General features: G+C 38.0%; 5 protein-coding genes across 5 annotated transcripts in view; 3 read left to right on the top strand and 2 right to left on the bottom strand.

The window, feature by feature from the left end:
* The window catches only part of LOC100186540 (glucose-6-phosphate exchanger SLC37A2), a 5976-nt gene extending 5622 nt beyond the window's left edge, over positions 1-354 (top strand). The window contains exon 15 of the mRNA XM_002119198.5: positions 112-354. Within this exon, the coding sequence (XP_002119234.2) occupies positions 112-138 (27 nt within the window). The 3' untranslated portion in view covers positions 139-354. The remainder of the gene's footprint in view (positions 1-111) is intronic.
* A 176-nt stretch (positions 355-530) lies between these two features.
* On the bottom strand, positions 531-2421 carry LOC100175132 (THO complex subunit 4-like). The gene is made up of 5 exons (XM_002131924.5): positions 2172-2421; positions 1503-1647; positions 1221-1404; positions 986-1145; positions 531-909 (listed from the first exon to the last, which is right to left on the bottom strand). Exons 1-5 carry the CDS (start codon positions 2323-2325, stop codon positions 779-781), a joined length of 774 nt encoding a protein of 257 aa, XP_002131960.2. The 5' UTR covers positions 2326-2421; the 3' UTR covers positions 531-778.
* Positions 2422-3694: 1273 nt separating this feature from the next.
* vc182 (transmembrane protein Vc182) lies at positions 3695-6190 on the bottom strand. The gene is given in 8 exon segments (NM_001105548.2): positions 3695-3846; positions 3908-4202; positions 4296-4523; positions 4599-4788; positions 4849-5071; positions 5457-5624; positions 5682-6016; positions 6131-6190. Coding segments are annotated over 8 exon segments (1599 nt in total). The 5' UTR covers positions 6154-6190; the 3' UTR covers positions 3695-3709.
* A 189-nt stretch (positions 6191-6379) lies between these two features.
* On the top strand, positions 6380-10090 carry LOC100179854. The gene is made up of 8 exons (XM_002131896.4): positions 6380-6727; positions 6798-7030; positions 7170-7322; positions 7712-7925; positions 8187-8364; positions 8671-8901; positions 9123-9339; positions 9925-10090. The coding sequence occupies exons 1-8, from the start codon at positions 6588-6590 to the stop codon at positions 10044-10046; spliced, it is 1488 nt and encodes a 495-aa protein (XP_002131932.2). The 5' UTR covers positions 6380-6587; the 3' UTR covers positions 10047-10090.
* Positions 10091-10320: 230 nt separating this feature from the next.
* Positions 10321-15381, top strand: part of LOC100179811 (RNA cytidine acetyltransferase) — an 11317-nt gene continuing 6256 nt past the window's right edge. Inside the window, exons 1-10 of the mRNA XM_018811640.2 lie at positions 10321-10641; positions 11172-11343; positions 11709-11831; positions 12169-12230; positions 12673-12844; positions 13409-13532; positions 13895-14049; positions 14419-14517; positions 14736-14872; positions 15293-15380. Coding sequence (XP_018667185.1) covers positions 10445-10641; positions 11172-11343; positions 11709-11831; positions 12169-12230; positions 12673-12844; positions 13409-13532; positions 13895-14049; positions 14419-14517; positions 14736-14872; positions 15293-15380 — 1329 coding nt within the window. The 5' untranslated portion in view covers positions 10321-10444. The remainder of the gene's footprint in view (positions 10642-11171; positions 11344-11708; positions 11832-12168; positions 12231-12672; positions 12845-13408; positions 13533-13894; positions 14050-14418; positions 14518-14735; positions 14873-15292; position 15381) is intronic.

Genomic DNA, 15381 nt, shown 5'->3' with positions numbered 1-15381 from the left:
TCTAAATTGTATTCCATTAATTACCAACAATGTGGTAACTCATAAGCTAACATGAGGTGTATGAAACAAAACACCGGTGTTAGTTTTGCTGACCACCACACAAGGATAAAGCATTCATTGTCAAGAATAAATAAGTAACGGAACTATTTATTAAACTTTGTAGGAGGAAAACTTACACTGATCTACCACATAGCTCTGAGCAACATGCTTGATGGTGGCTTTCATAATATACATGCTTTTTAATGTTGGTGCAATCCATGATACGCGCTTTAAATCTATTACACTACTTCGTAACGTTTTTCTGTTTGATTTTTATTGCTAGCTCGTTAATAAATCAGACTGGTAACTTCAATAACATTTTCCTGTTTCATTTTTATTGCCAGTTTGTTAATAGCTCTATCATCATTTCCAACTACAAAATCTTTTTGGAATGACTTATTAGTATGTGTGGTGGATGTTCTACAACTATTCGTGCGAAAAGAAAGTGATTTACACTACAGCCGATAACCCACTACACCAAAATGGACACGTTTTCTAAATAAAAGCATGTATTTACGAAGTGAAATATAAAACGAACAACAAGCTGGTTAGTGAACTAGTTCTTCCACGAAAGCTAAAAGTACGAATTATATCGTAACTCAAGCGAGACAAAAAATCAAGTGGATAAAATGGGAATTTGATCCAAATTCGTCGATTATTGAAAATGCACTTTACAAAGCTGATTTCAGCGACCAGTGGCTGTTAGAATGTTATCATTGTGAAGCACAAGTTAAAACATTCATTCCTCCATCTTAGAAATGTAGTCATCAAGTTGTTTGTCAAGTTCTTCAGCCGAAACCTCTTTTTTTGGCTCTCGGCCACGTCCACCACCACGCCCGCGGCCTCTGCCTCTGAAACCTCCTCTTTTAGCTGAAAAACAGTATATTTTACTTTATTAAATCAAACAGCATTGGTTAAATGCGAGGCTGCTAAACTGTAAACATACGTTGTCCACCACGGCCTCTTCCGCCGCCACCACCACCACTGGGTGCTGGTTTCCTTTGACCAATACGGCCATTCATGTCATTAGAAGGAGAATTTCCATCGACAAATCTAATTTGCATGACTCGCCCATCAAGTGGTACATCATTGTATTGCTTCAGTGCCTGGAATGCAAACAACCAGTTAGTATTGTGGTTAAGGTGTTATAGATCTCTGTGCAGTTGACCACACAAGTATACCCTTGCTGCATCACTCCTTCTTTCAAAATGGACATCTGCCGACCCTAGTGACCTGCCCGACCGATCATAATGAACAGCTGATTTGCGCAGAGCACCGAATTCCGAGAACAATTCGGTGATATCGCTATCAGACACGGCAAAATCAAGATTCGTCACCAGCAGTTTTCCAATTCCTCCAGTTGATCTGTTAAAAACAAAATATACATAAATAAATCATTAAGGTAAAAAAAGTGATTTTTTAATATGAAATGCGAGTTTTTAGATATATATACATATTAATACCTTGTTTCCATGGTCCCTGCACCACGTGCACGCCCCCTTCCGGGCTTCCCGTTCTTGTACATGTCATGCTCCCACCTGTCGGCTGGCATTTTTCCTCTTGTGTAGGATTGCCTGGGGTTTCCACGTCCGCGACCTCTTCCTCCACCTAATAGATCGTCCAATGAAGGAAAACGAGGTTGGTTGGTTTCATGTGGTGTGTGTAGAAGTGAAGAGAATTACACAGCTGAAATACCGCCCCAAGACGACATTTCAGCAAGCTCGGTACTACTATAGTGCTGAAGGCTCAATGAAACTCCAATAAAGTAGTGTGAGGGATATATATAGTAACAAGGTGCTCTGAGAACACATTAACCGAAGACAGGAACTGCTGGAAAGCCTCTTGCAGATGCCGTTTCATTGATATTACCCAATAAAAGAAGGCATACACAATGAGACACCAGGTAACTGAACCGGCGACATTACTGCAAATAATCCATCGAATTAAATTTCAGCAGCAAGCGTCATTACGCCGCTGCGCGCTACTTTTTTGCAATTGAGTCGCAAAAAAGTGCTCCACAATAAAACCAAAGTTCAAAAAGTTCCATAAATATCAAATCGGACTCCGATCTTTATCTACTGCTCTGAAGCAACAGATTTCACTGGACTTGCCAGGTGACCATGCTCCTGTACCTCGTTTGTTGCGGGCCTGACCAACACCTCCGCCAGTAGCGCCGCCACCACCTCTTCCACCACGGCGACCGCCTCTTCCCCGTCCACCGCCGGTTTTTGTTTTCTTGTTGATCTTGATAATGTCGTCAAGGGATAAATCTAGCTTGTCTGCCATTGTTGTGAATTGTGGGATTGAAAATACGATAACGGAATTACAGTAAACTAGGATTTCTTATACAACCTGCGTAGAAAGTAGAACCGCGATATGTTAGATTAAAACGCCGATAGTTAATGGCAAGAAACCAACAAAAATACACCAATATAATGTCTTGACAAACTGCAGTCCTGTTGACTTAACATGTAACCTTTATATCGGTAAAATCTACCAAAAACAGGCCATGTTTCTGAACAACTGGCAACTTAAATCTGTGACACGCAGGCGCCTTGAAAACGCGAGGTTGGTGGAAAAAAAGCGCTTGTGTTTTGCTTAGCCAATCAGGAGCGAGGATTTTAATTTGTCTGTTCCCTAGATTTTCGCTGCAACGAAATCGTCATCCGGGTTACTGTTACGTCACAAATGGCAAAAAAGCGAGCGCGCGCCTGACTCATAAACATCGTGTTCCAAGAAGTATAGGGGACGTGTACTCAATTACTGTCGTTAGAACACCACTGCTCCCCAATCCATTAGTTTCTAAACTACAAGTACTTAAATATTCTATATAGTTAACACACACACTAAGTAATTGGTTAGAAGTACACTTTCTGAAAACTATCTTTTAATCCAGCAATTCAAAAGGGAAACTTTACCAATAATAAAATCGCCATACCGTTATTATGTACCAAACAATGTATTTCACATGTTCTTTCTTGGTAGGCTACACCAGAGCCATAGAAATAGGTGTTTATACGACTCTGGGCTACACCGAATCTGAAACGTTACTTTGTGGTATTATTTCACCTGTCTTGGTAGAATTAAATGTTTATTTAGATGCCTGTCGTTAAAGCAGTTCTTTGTAGTCCCTGACCAAACAAATAAATTAGCATGCCTGTATAACCGTCTTATGTTCAGTAAACGTAGCATTCTATAGTTACAATAGGTCTGTTATTAAATGAAATTGAACTCTACTATTTATAATTTTTTATTTTTCAGGCGCTAAGAAAGGTGCCAAGAAACAGCTATAGTTACGCCTGCGACGTGCTAGATTGGCGCCAATATCGCACTTCAACTTTAAAGCCCGACAACAGAGGAGTCCAGTCTTGCCGGAAGAAGGTAGGGTACCTTTTGTTTTTGGTCGAACTTCGCCCCGGGGTGTGATAGCACGAAACTTTTTTATCGCGAGGATTGTTGTTCGATCTACAGAGTTTATTTGCCCAATTATAGTATATGCAGCTGGCACCAAAGGGATATCGGTAATTGAAAATCTGCGATTTACCGTCGGCGACCGTACACGTGCCTGCACATTTAAAGCCTTTAGTTTCCTATTTTTCAGTTTCTGGTCACAGTCTGACCGTCGGCTATACCCTCCCACATAACATTCATATACGAAAGGAAAATTAATTTATTTGGAAACTGTACGTACTCTGGTGAAGTACACATATAACGAAATGAAACACATTAACAAAGCAAAACCTCCGACGATGGAGGTGACAAGAACTGCAGCCTGTTGTGAAAAAGCTGGGGATGCTGGTTGTGGATCTAGCAAAATAGATTTAAACTAGTTAACTATGTTCGTGGACGCATATGGAAATTTAAATACCTGTCAATGTGGTTTGCTTGTTTACCATAACGCCCCTTTTTGAAATGTCCGAGCCCACTGGAAAAGCTTCAAAGTGAGCTTTACCCTTGTTACCGCGAATTATAGTAATGGGTCCGACTCGAATAACGCCGGTTTGGTTTGTCGGGTCTATTAAACGGAATGATGAAGCAAACCGACGTTTTCTTTTGCTGACAGGCTCGGACTCGACATCTGGATCCTGGGAAACAGCATCAACTTCGGGTACGGATTCTGCATCGGATTCCGACGTTGCCGATCTAAATCTGGCCGAGCAGCCCTGGGGTTTTTTACAAAATGTTAAATCGTGAGGATAGTGACTTGATAAGTAGTAAATAATTTTGAGTAAACAATTTTGATTGTTTATGCTTACTATCGGTGTGGTGCCGGAAGCAAGAGATCCGTGGATGTAGAAAGATTGACAGCTTAACATTCGTGGAACTCTAAAAGAAACGCAAACAACGCTGCCGACGCCGTTGAGACTTATTGAAGTGGACAACACGCTCTCAACACACCCGTTGGTGACCAAAGACACATCCACGGAGCCGGGGTCGCGGTTGCAGGATAGGTATAGATTTTTTAGGTAAACGGTAGTAACAGCCTGAAGAAAATAGCATGAATTATGAGGGAAGAGGAACAATAACATGAATATATAGAGTATATTGCCATTTTATACCGCGATATTGTTTTGGTCGCGCACTGCTCTGATGGAAGCATGGATGGTTTCCGATACAGTGTACACGGCACCCTTATTGACATTGTATAGCGGTGGGCAGGAGCCCGGACACGCTGAAGCTACCTTGCACAGCTCAACGCTGGCCTGCTGGACTACCGTCCCCAATTTATCGATCCTTATGGGCCCAACTCTAAGAAAAAATGCATGGTAAATTTAAAGGTAGGCTACAGCTCAACAAAATTTAACTTACGTAGGCCGTATACTGGCCAGAACTTTGTAGTTCGAGTTGTAGGTGCATGACCACCGAAATACGGGAATGGGTACATCGAATAAAACGCCGTCTGTGTTTAACCATACTTCATTGGTGAACACCTGACCGTTTGAATTCTCGGAGTCTGGTGCCATTTGTGTTCCGCATGTATTAAATGGCAGCTGCATCGTAATGGTAAGAAATCCTCCAGAAGCGGTCGTTGCTTGCATGTGACATAAAAGGTATAAACTGTTGTACTTTCACGTTCTATTAATGTAGAAGTGTATTAGCCACGAAATATCGTGGCTTTGGGAAGTTAAAAAAAGAGAAATGCTAAACAACAGTTCACCTAATAAAACCAAAGATATTTAAACATATACAACAGGGTGGGGGGGGAACGGGACACCTTAAGACATAATTTCCAATATTCTGATCGTTTTTTTTTAAAAAAGAACATCGGTCACTGGAAGTTTTATACCTCTTTGCTTATTACCAAACAGGATAAGAAAATAGCATGAAAATACGTTTAATATTCCCCACACTACCCATGAAAATATGTCCCATATTCCCCACACTACCATAGAACAGTATTTACTAATACCACTTACCGGCACATGCGCCCAGGTTTGCCGGTCCGTTTCTTTGATCCATTCGATTTGGTGGTAAGCTTCCCATAAAAATGTGGGTGTCTGGCAAACCGACACCATACTCTCGTAACATTTCTTCCGGGACATCGATTCTAATTGCGTTGCTCTGACAATCCAATTGTGGAGAAGCTAAAAAGAAGTACAATGTTAGTTGCAAATTTATAAATGTTTAATTTGCATACTTACGGATAGTACAGAGTCTGCCCAAATTCACTAAAGAACTCAAGCAATAAAAGCCGTTTTCGTGTCGGCATGAAGGTACGCATTGGCATACTGCTTTACAAGGGTTTGGATTGCAAACAGAACTTGAATCTGCGGTATTCGACGCCACACAAACTCCATTGCTACAGCGTTGAGTTATCAAGCACTCGAAATCACTGGTGCATCCTCCAACTAAGTTGTTAACGTTTACCAAGCTGGACGCAATGCAAGTCCCACTGACGCATTGGTAGCTCGTCGGACATTCAACACTCGTCGTACACGCGGCTTCGACATTAAGGGACATCCACAGAATGCATAAACTGCGGCAAATACGATATATCAGAGTAAATACTACTATTTTTAAGCATGTGTTAATACAAACGTGGATAGCACAAAAATGTAGAACATAAATGAAATAAATCTATACAAATTACCTTATAAATATTACGGATTTCATCTTGGAAGATTAAACTATTTTATAACTGAACAAAAAAAAACTATATACGCTGGAACTGTGCTACTTAAAATGGAGTTGAAACTAACATTCATCCACGAAACCAAAGCTTTATTACGGAAGGGTGCAATCAACAAAAAGCGCGTGAACCAAATTCCTTAGTGTGATTTTTACACACCGTTTCATGTAAATCTTTGTGTTACAATACTTATAGCTGCTCTACAGTTTTCTATCAGGTTTATAAAGACTTTAAAGGTAATACTTGTTGCAGGAAGTAAATAGAAGTTTCGGTGTAGCAATATGATCAAGTGAAACATTTTTAAAATGCAGCAGTATTCTTAGATTTCCTGAATCAGTGTGTATATATGAGATCTTGTAATTAAGGCGTTGGAATGTCGTTCTGGTGACGTTTCGTTTAATCAATTCGATGTTTTCTTATGTGTGACTTGCCTTGTCAAATCTGTTCAGTTAAAACTACAGTAAATTGTGATTGTTTTAAAGACGTAGAGTATTACAGTTTCGTCCGAATACACCGAGACAGCTGTAGAAGAATGTTTCGATATGTTTTGCTTGTGTGGTAAGTATATTAACTGTCTACGAAGGCACTTATGAAAGTTTAATATAATTTGACATATGTGCTTGTATAGCTTGCTGGTGAAGCTTTCTCGAGCGGAGAAATGCTTTTTCGGAGTCGAGTGTCCTCCAGAATATAAATGTGTCGGCAACATGTGCGTGAGCCAGTTTTCTGTTGCCGCTCCTATTTCGGTGTGTAGTACCAACCCATGCCAGGGAGACTGTTCGTGTATCGCTTCGAACAAACATGCAGAAGGTTTCTTTTGCTCGAGTGCGGCTGGTTACATTGGCAAAACATGCAACATACGTAAGTACTTATAAGCTTGGTCGTCCAAATATGGTCCCTTTAGTCTTCGCCTAAATATTCACACCGTACTGATCTTTACTCAAATATGCATAATTTTGTTTGGCGTATTATGCTGCAATGCTTGTTACTCTGTTTGCAGCACCGCCAACGCTACTTTGCGAAAGCAACACTATAACAATTATGATTCCGGAACGGTTTGTGAGGGAATATGACTCCACTCTTTCGAGAAGTTACTTATACATGGGACCGAGTTATGATCAGGCAGTCGTCAATCCCAATTCCGCATGTGCAGGTATAGAACATAGGCTTACGAAACATTTTTTTATAACGAAGGTTGTTAATGTAAAATAACAAACCACGGAAACAACTTTAATTCTGTTGGCTGCACAGTCTAAAATGACTGTATATACTACTTTAAATTTAACTTTTTGACACAGGGTGGGGAATGTAAATTGTTAGAAGTGCACTCACCGGGTTTACTTTCAATTAGCATGTTTTATGTATTTGTGGGGTGGGGGAAGATGAGACACATTTTCAGTTTATTTTCTTGTCGCACTTATTACCCAAATACCGTTGCTAAATGCTTAACAGATCAGGATATTTAAATATTATGAGCCACCCTAAAAGGTGCCCCGTCTCCTCCCTCTATACTATATACACTTACAACCATTTTTTCTGTAGTAAGAGCGCCGGTGAATGGATATTATACAATATCTATCCCAATGCCATTCTCCGCTTGTCAGACCAGTTACACAAGAGAGATGGATTCCAATGTATTCACCAACCAGCTTTGGCTCAACCAACAAGGAGCTCTTTTCGATATCCCGATTCCAGCAATAACATGGATCTGTACTTACAACGATCAATATTCTATCGTGACAAGCTTGCGACCGGCGTGAGTATTCTGCATTTACCAAATGTTAATTGTTGAATTATGTGCATTGTTTTTAGCCCACTCCTCCCTAATGGAATGCCATTCATATAGAAAAATATGTATAAAAAGAACACCCAAGTTATATAACGGCTGTCCAGCATTGCACCGCAAGCATGCGACGATAAACATGTCATGTTCATTCACATTCTATCGGACAAGTGTAGAATTCTATGGCATATGTTTGATCAGTTATAACTCTTTTGAGAAACTAAACCTATACAGGGTCGACCCGATTCGCAATGAGTTATCAGGGGTCATTCAGCAACAAGCAACAGTCGAGCTGTGTAAGGTGGGCGGTGCTTGCCCGAACGCTTGTCCGCCTCTCTTCACAGTGAATGATGGAGCATTGTACACGGTTGCCGAGATTATACACGTCACTTTGTCAGTGCAACCACCTCAGGTAAAAATTAAATACATATTTCACAACCATCAACATTGTAGCTTTATTGTTGTAATGTGCTACAGCAACATTTCGGTGGTGATTTGCCGAGCATTTAAACTTTAAAGCAGCAGCACCTTTTATGCCGTTTTAGCCGTTATAAATGTATTCCTTGTTTAACACATATTTAATTGGCGCCTTGCTTGAATTCATATTATTTTATTATTATTTTATGGGAAAAATGATCTACTTTGCACCACGTTCCATCTTCTTCATTATATACAAGCTACACTGTAATTCAATTTAAAAATACAACTTTTGTTATAGAACACGGTTGTGTATGTCAAACAGCTTTACCTTTCGTGCCAAGCAAGCGCAGGATCTAATGACATCTCACTCGTTACAAACGGCTGCAGTGCGAACGTGCTTTCTACGTCGATCAATCTTAACGGAATGGGCAATACTGTTTGTTTATCTTTCCGAGTACCTCGGTTCAAATCATGCACAAGCTTTTACATCCATGGAGAACTTTCCGCAGCTGATCCAGCCACACTTCAGGTATATTGTTAAAAGTATTGTTTCAGCCCGTATAGGTTAATGGTTCGGGGCTTGATGCTGCTACCATATATTGTGGGCGTATGCATCCCATGCACACTTAACTGTAGTTGCGTATTAACTCAGCGCCCTTTATGATTTGTTTGAATTGTCGAGGGTGTTTCTAAAAATACCAAAGATTAGCCGATTTAATACTGCGGTAATAAACAATCAATGCATTTCAGCGATGTTCACTAGGAAATGGATATGTAAGATCTGCAGTAACCGGTAATTCGTCTGCTTATCTCGGAGGATCCAGGAAGAAGAGAATGCTTGTTAAACGCTCCAGCGAAGAAGATTCGAGTGTTATCCTTATCGGACCGATTTATGTCATTGAGGGAGAAGTAGGACTCGGTTCTTCCGACACGTTTCCAAATTCCTCAGTTGTGACAGTTCTTCTCGGTGAGTATACTTTTATAATTGTCTTCGTCTATACTATGTTGGGGTAAGATGTGATTTTTATTATATTTCTCGTCCAATTTGTTGGCAAACAAAGAATATTTACTGAATTATGTAACCGGAGCTTTAGCACGACTCTGCGGGCTGGTTAACTGTTTACGAGATAAAGAAACAATGGTATGCCGTTCTGTTCTACCCCACACTGTTTTATATAGCTGTGTTGTTGGTTTTTATACACCCGATCCGTCAACTTTCTTGCGCTTCAAGCGGACTTAAAATTGCCTAAAATATTACAGGACCGCTTGAAGCGCTAAGCTAGACAATTTTAAGTCCGCTTGAAGCGCAAGAAAGTTGACGGATCGGGTGTTTTTATAGTAGGGTGGGAGAAGATGGTATCCCTTTAGCACATAATATCCAAATATCCTGATGATCGTGTTTTTAAACAATTAACAACGTTCTATGCAAGTTGCGAGGATACGGTTTTATAATTCTCCGAATGTTCTTTGTTTACTACCAAATGTGACATGAAAATAGAATAAACCGGTGTCCCATCTTTCCCCACCCTACTCTAACTACTTTCCTTCCTAGATAACGAAGACCATTATGATATCAGCGGAATCACGATGGCCACTGTGGTCATTGGAGGATTTGCTTTCATATTACTTTGTGTTGCGATAATAACGTTTATTTATGAATGTCATAAAACGTGAAACAAAATAAAAACGATGGTGAAATGTTCGCCAGTTAAAACGTAGCTTTGTAATGAATGTTTATTAGAAAACAGAGGAGCTCTTACAACTAGCAAAAGAATAAGCATTAAGTAAACCGGCAATTTAATATTATAGCATACTGAATTTGTTTACTTATGTAGCATACTATAGCAATAACATTGGTCCCCATCGGTAGGGCGTGGTAGGGCGTCGATCACTGAGCTGTATATATGTGGCGTCGACCATGTATGTAAATGGTATGTTATTTCGATTGCTCAAAAACATAGAAAACCATATGGTAGACCACGTGGTAATGTTTACAAAATCTAGAAATTGAAAACGTAGTAGTTTGGGAAGTTTATGTATTTTGGATATAAAACCATTTTACTTGCACCAATATGCGTAAAAAAGTAGATAATCGTATTCGAGTACTGGTCGAAAATGGAGTGGCCACGAAACACCGGACAATGTTTTTTATTGTCGGCGATAAGTGTCGTAACCAAGTTGTTATACTCCATCACATGTTATCAAAAGCACAAGTTCGGGCTCGTCCTTCAGTATTGTGGTGTTATAAAAAAGAACTCGGGTTTAGCACGTAAGAGAAATGTTTAATTTATACATACATAACTTACCCATAGGCATAAACATATTGGCTTTTGTAGAAATATTATCCTAAAAGCTACATTGTTTGTGAAGCCGTGATTGTAAAATTGACTAGACTTTTGTATTTTCCACAAGAATCCAAGCAATTTCGCTAATTTTAAATCTGTACACTGGTCTTTTGTAGACAATTTGCCCTGTTATAGCTTTGTAAATTAACCCAAAATTAGTGACATTCCACACAAAAAAATAACTTAAAGAAAAATTCGTGTAAAAAATATATCCTCCACACAAAAAACAAACTGTCCAATCTGATGTGGACATGTGGTGCTATGTTTTTATAGGCAAGAAGGAAAATTTAAACATCTCACATGTTCACACCTGTAGTACTGGCATAACAGCTAACTAAATAACTTAGATGGTAATAATGAATCTTCCTTGACGTTAGTTCTTTACATATTAGGCTAACATAACTCCAACCCCTAAGTTAAAACCGCAATTAAATACATGTAAACATCTGTATAGGCACAGAAAGAAAAAAATGAAACAAATTCAAAAGAGAATCTCAAGTGGGACCCTTGATTTGAAAGAAAATGATCCGTTCGAGTTGTTTGTGGCTGCCACAAATGTCCGATACTGTTATTACAATGAAACTCACAAAATATTGGGCAGTACTTATGGCATGTGTGTTCTTCAGGTAATTTAATGTGTCTGCAGATATAGTGTGATTTTCCACATAGTCTTCACTCTTTAACATTTAGATAGGCTGTGAGTCTGAATAGTATACTGCAGTCTGTAATAGATGGTGAGCAGTTCAAATTTTTGAAAATGTTCTTGCGGTCCTTTTTACCTATCAGCTATCACTATATATTTTTCAAATGTCAGCTGCCTTTGTTTAAAGTTAACTTTAGAAAAAACAAAAAAGGGAAGGAAACTGTAATCCATAAGCGTGAGGTCCTACAGTCGTACATATTAGGGTCTCTGGAATGTAGGCCTAGTTTTCTTATTACATTATTCCTATGTATGAGGCTGATAATGATATTATGCCATCTGTGTTTATAGGATTTTGAGGCATTAACACCAAATTTACTTGCGCGAACAATAGAAACAGTTGAAGGTGGTGGTATCATCTGTTTCTTGCTTAGATCCATGACTTCATTAAAACAGCTTTATACAATGACAATGGTGGGTAGATTTATCTTATTCTTCAATGTAACTTGCTTTATTCTCGCTTGGACGGAAAACAACAGTCGTGATAACACTGGTGTTCTGTTGCATACAGCTAATGCCAGCTTACGATTTACCATGTATGTTACTTTGTGGGTGATTTTTTTATGTATGGCTGATAATTTGAACAACAATCCATTAGTGACCACTTGGTTGGATCAATTGCCGTTAAGTGTCTTGCCTAAGGACACATACGCCCACAATGGTAGCAGCGACAAGCCTTGAACCCATTAGTCTCTTGGGGGAAATTGAGATGGAATAAAATTTTGTTTATTTATTAAAAATATCTTCTTAGGATGTTCACGCAAGGTATCGTACAGAATCTCATAGTGATGTGGTGGGAAGATTCAATGAAAGGTGATCTTTTGTTGCATTTTAGTTCGAAAATATTGATATAAATATTTAATATATTGCCTATACAATGTTTTTACGAAAAACGATCATCTAAAAAGTGAATGTAAAGCTGTTACTTACCACAAATTTATCATCTGGAGATAGTTTATTGCTTTATGTCTCTTAATATTATTTTGTGTGTGCACAGGTTTAATATAAGAGGTTTGTACCCCTAGCATACATACATGCATAGATACAAAGCTTTTTAAAATCCAGTGGAGACAGGGATAGTTAGATGCATTTTCTTGTGAAACAAATCTAACTTATTGGTTTTTTGTTTACTGATTAATGCAGTGTCAAAAATTCCAGTGTAGGCTTGCCCCCCTTGGTATGCCAGATTTAACACTACAAATCTGCGTTCCTTTTACTCAAATAACTTCTACACAAAATTTATTTCTCATCACAGGTTTCTGTTGTCAGTGGCTTCGTGTAATAACTGTCTTATAATTGATGATGAACTGAATGTATTGCCAGTGTCAACTAACTCACAAAACATTGAAGCAGTCCCTCCAAAACCTGCAGAAGATTCACTCACACCATCAGAAAAAGAGCTGGTTGATCTAAAAGAATCACTACAAGTAAGCAACAACTATTTAGTTCTTAAAACATTGCTGTTGTTTTGTATATAGATTTGTCTGACTTCAAGACATGGTGTTTACTGTTTGGAACCTAGTGGCGCAGCCAGAAAAAAAAAAATATGGCGGGGGTTTTAATCAAAAATTTTTTGATTGGTTAAAAAAGGGGGGGGTCGTTCCCCCTAAATCCCCCCTGGCTGCGCCACTGCTCGTAACAAAAGGTAACTGAGTTTGATTTCAGGCACTGCTACCTTTATGGTTGTGTGTGACCTTAGGCAGAAGGCTTATAGATCATTGGTTCAATATGGTGGTCATTAATGATAAAAAAATATAATTACAGTTAAATATATTTTAAAATCTTGTGCAAGGGTTTAATAGGCACCTTTGGTATAATGACTGTAATGGTGCCGCATTACGCATGATAAGTGCCATCATTTGTTATGACATATCTAGAGGCTAGAAGTTGCTGCCATTCTTCTCTTGGTATTATTTTTAAAGGTTGACTGTGGAACTTTTCTGCTAAGCATCTACTTTTTTCACTCTTTTTTCCTTTTTCTACAACCCTAGGACACGCAACCAGTTGGTTGCGTGATAAATTGCTGCAAAACAATCGACCAAGGAAAGGCCCTTCTCAAATTTGTTGATGCTATCTCAGAGAAAACCCTACGTAGCACTGTTGTGATGACCGCCGGTAATACCATTGTTTTTGATTAAGTTTTGAGTCATCATCAATTTAATATTTAATGGCATCTTCCTACGCAGTTAGAGGTTACAGGTTTGAATAATTAATATATCATTCAAGGTTAATTACTTTACCAGTTCAGAGCCAATTGGGTTTAAATGCTCGGAGTTGAAAAACAACTTTCCCTTGTTGGAAAAACTCTTGGAAAACAACTTAACTTGTTTAACCACCTTTATTTTTAACTTAAATTTTTTTTAACCAATGAACATTCCTAAAAAATTTATTTTTAAAAAATTTTTTTTGTATATGTATATATATATATGTATATATACAAATTAAATTTAAACAGTTTATTTATTTTTTATTTGTAGCGAGAGGCAGAGGTAAATCTGCCACGCTTGGACTTGCAATTTCAGCCGCAGTTGCGTTTGGATATTCCAATATTTTTGTCACTTCTCCCAGTCCTGAGAATCTTAAAACACTTTTTGAGTTCGTTTTTAAGGGATTTGATGCTTTAGAATACCAAGTAAGTTATGTGTATATAAATTATAAACTCCTTCTGACACGCACAATATATGTTTCCACTAAAACTGTATTAGCAAACAGCAACTAATCCTCTTAAAAAGTGTATGCAAAGTTGATCTTAAAATTTTTGGTAAACCATTTTTAATATTAGGGCAATTAGCCAACTCTGACCTCTATCTTTAATCTTGTGCCATGTACCTTACCCATAGAGTTGTTTTAGCATACTGCACAGGCCTAAAATTTAGGAGAAAAAAAACAGTTCATGTAATATGTATCAAACCAAACTTTGTAATTTGCCTGTCTAGTTAGACTGCCCTAAGATTAAATGTTTATTTTTCAATAAAGGACTTTTTTCCCTTTCTTTTTCCAGGAACATTTGGATTATGAACTTATTCAATCAACAAATCCGGACTTCAATAAAGCTATCGTTCGTGTTAATGTGTTTCGTGAGCATAGACAAACCATTCAGGTAAGCTTAAAACATGGAACACTAACATTACTGGTATGGGCCAACTCTGGTCTAAATCTATTGCTAATTTTGGAAGTTGTTAAAATTATTACAAACCGAAATGTTACTGATAAAGTAACATATAGACTACTTTACCACTATATGATAACAATTGGTTAATGCTATATAAATATCTATTTAAGTTTGTTTGTTTTTTTAATTTATAATTTTTTTTTTAGTATATCCACCCGAGTGACTCAGCTAAACTCAGTCAAGCGGAACTGCTAGTCATCGACGAGGCTGCAGCAATTCCATTACCACTTGTTCAGAGTCTTCTTGGTCCTTATCTAGTTTTTATGTCTTCTACAATAAATGGGTAATACTAGTAATGCATTGCATCTGCATGTAACCTTATAGTCAAGCACACAATGTAAACTGGATACTAAAAAGACAAGTAGACAATTGTAGGGAAAACTCCCAACCCTATAGAATCGGTTTTCAATCTGACATGTAGGATTTAGAAGTAATATTGGTATAAACATATGGATATGGAAATATATGCACGTTAATGCAATGATTGTGAACAGTTATTGACCCGTCCCAGATTAAATAGTTTATGAGACGTATAGGCCGCTGTTGTTAAGTAACTGAAGTGTTGAAAAATTAAATTTAAACAAAAGGTTTTAAATTGTATTTTTACCATAACATTATTTCTGACTATGGTTATATTTTATTTTAAAAATATTTATATTTATATTTTAGGTTGTGTTTTAATTTAACAATAATACAATTGCAGATATGAAGGCACTGGTCGTTCTCTTTCACTTAAACTAGTGAAACAACTTCGAATTCAAAGTGCTACACGTAATACTGCCACAACTAAAC

The sequence above is a fragment of the Ciona intestinalis genome, chromosome 4 (genome assembly GCF_000224145.3).
Source record: "Ciona intestinalis chromosome 4, KH, whole genome shotgun sequence".
Taxonomy (NCBI): domain Eukaryota; kingdom Metazoa; phylum Chordata; class Ascidiacea; order Phlebobranchia; family Cionidae; genus Ciona; species Ciona intestinalis.
The sequence above is the reverse complement of the archived record's forward strand: the minus strand, read 5'-3'. Positions and strand labels throughout refer to the sequence as shown.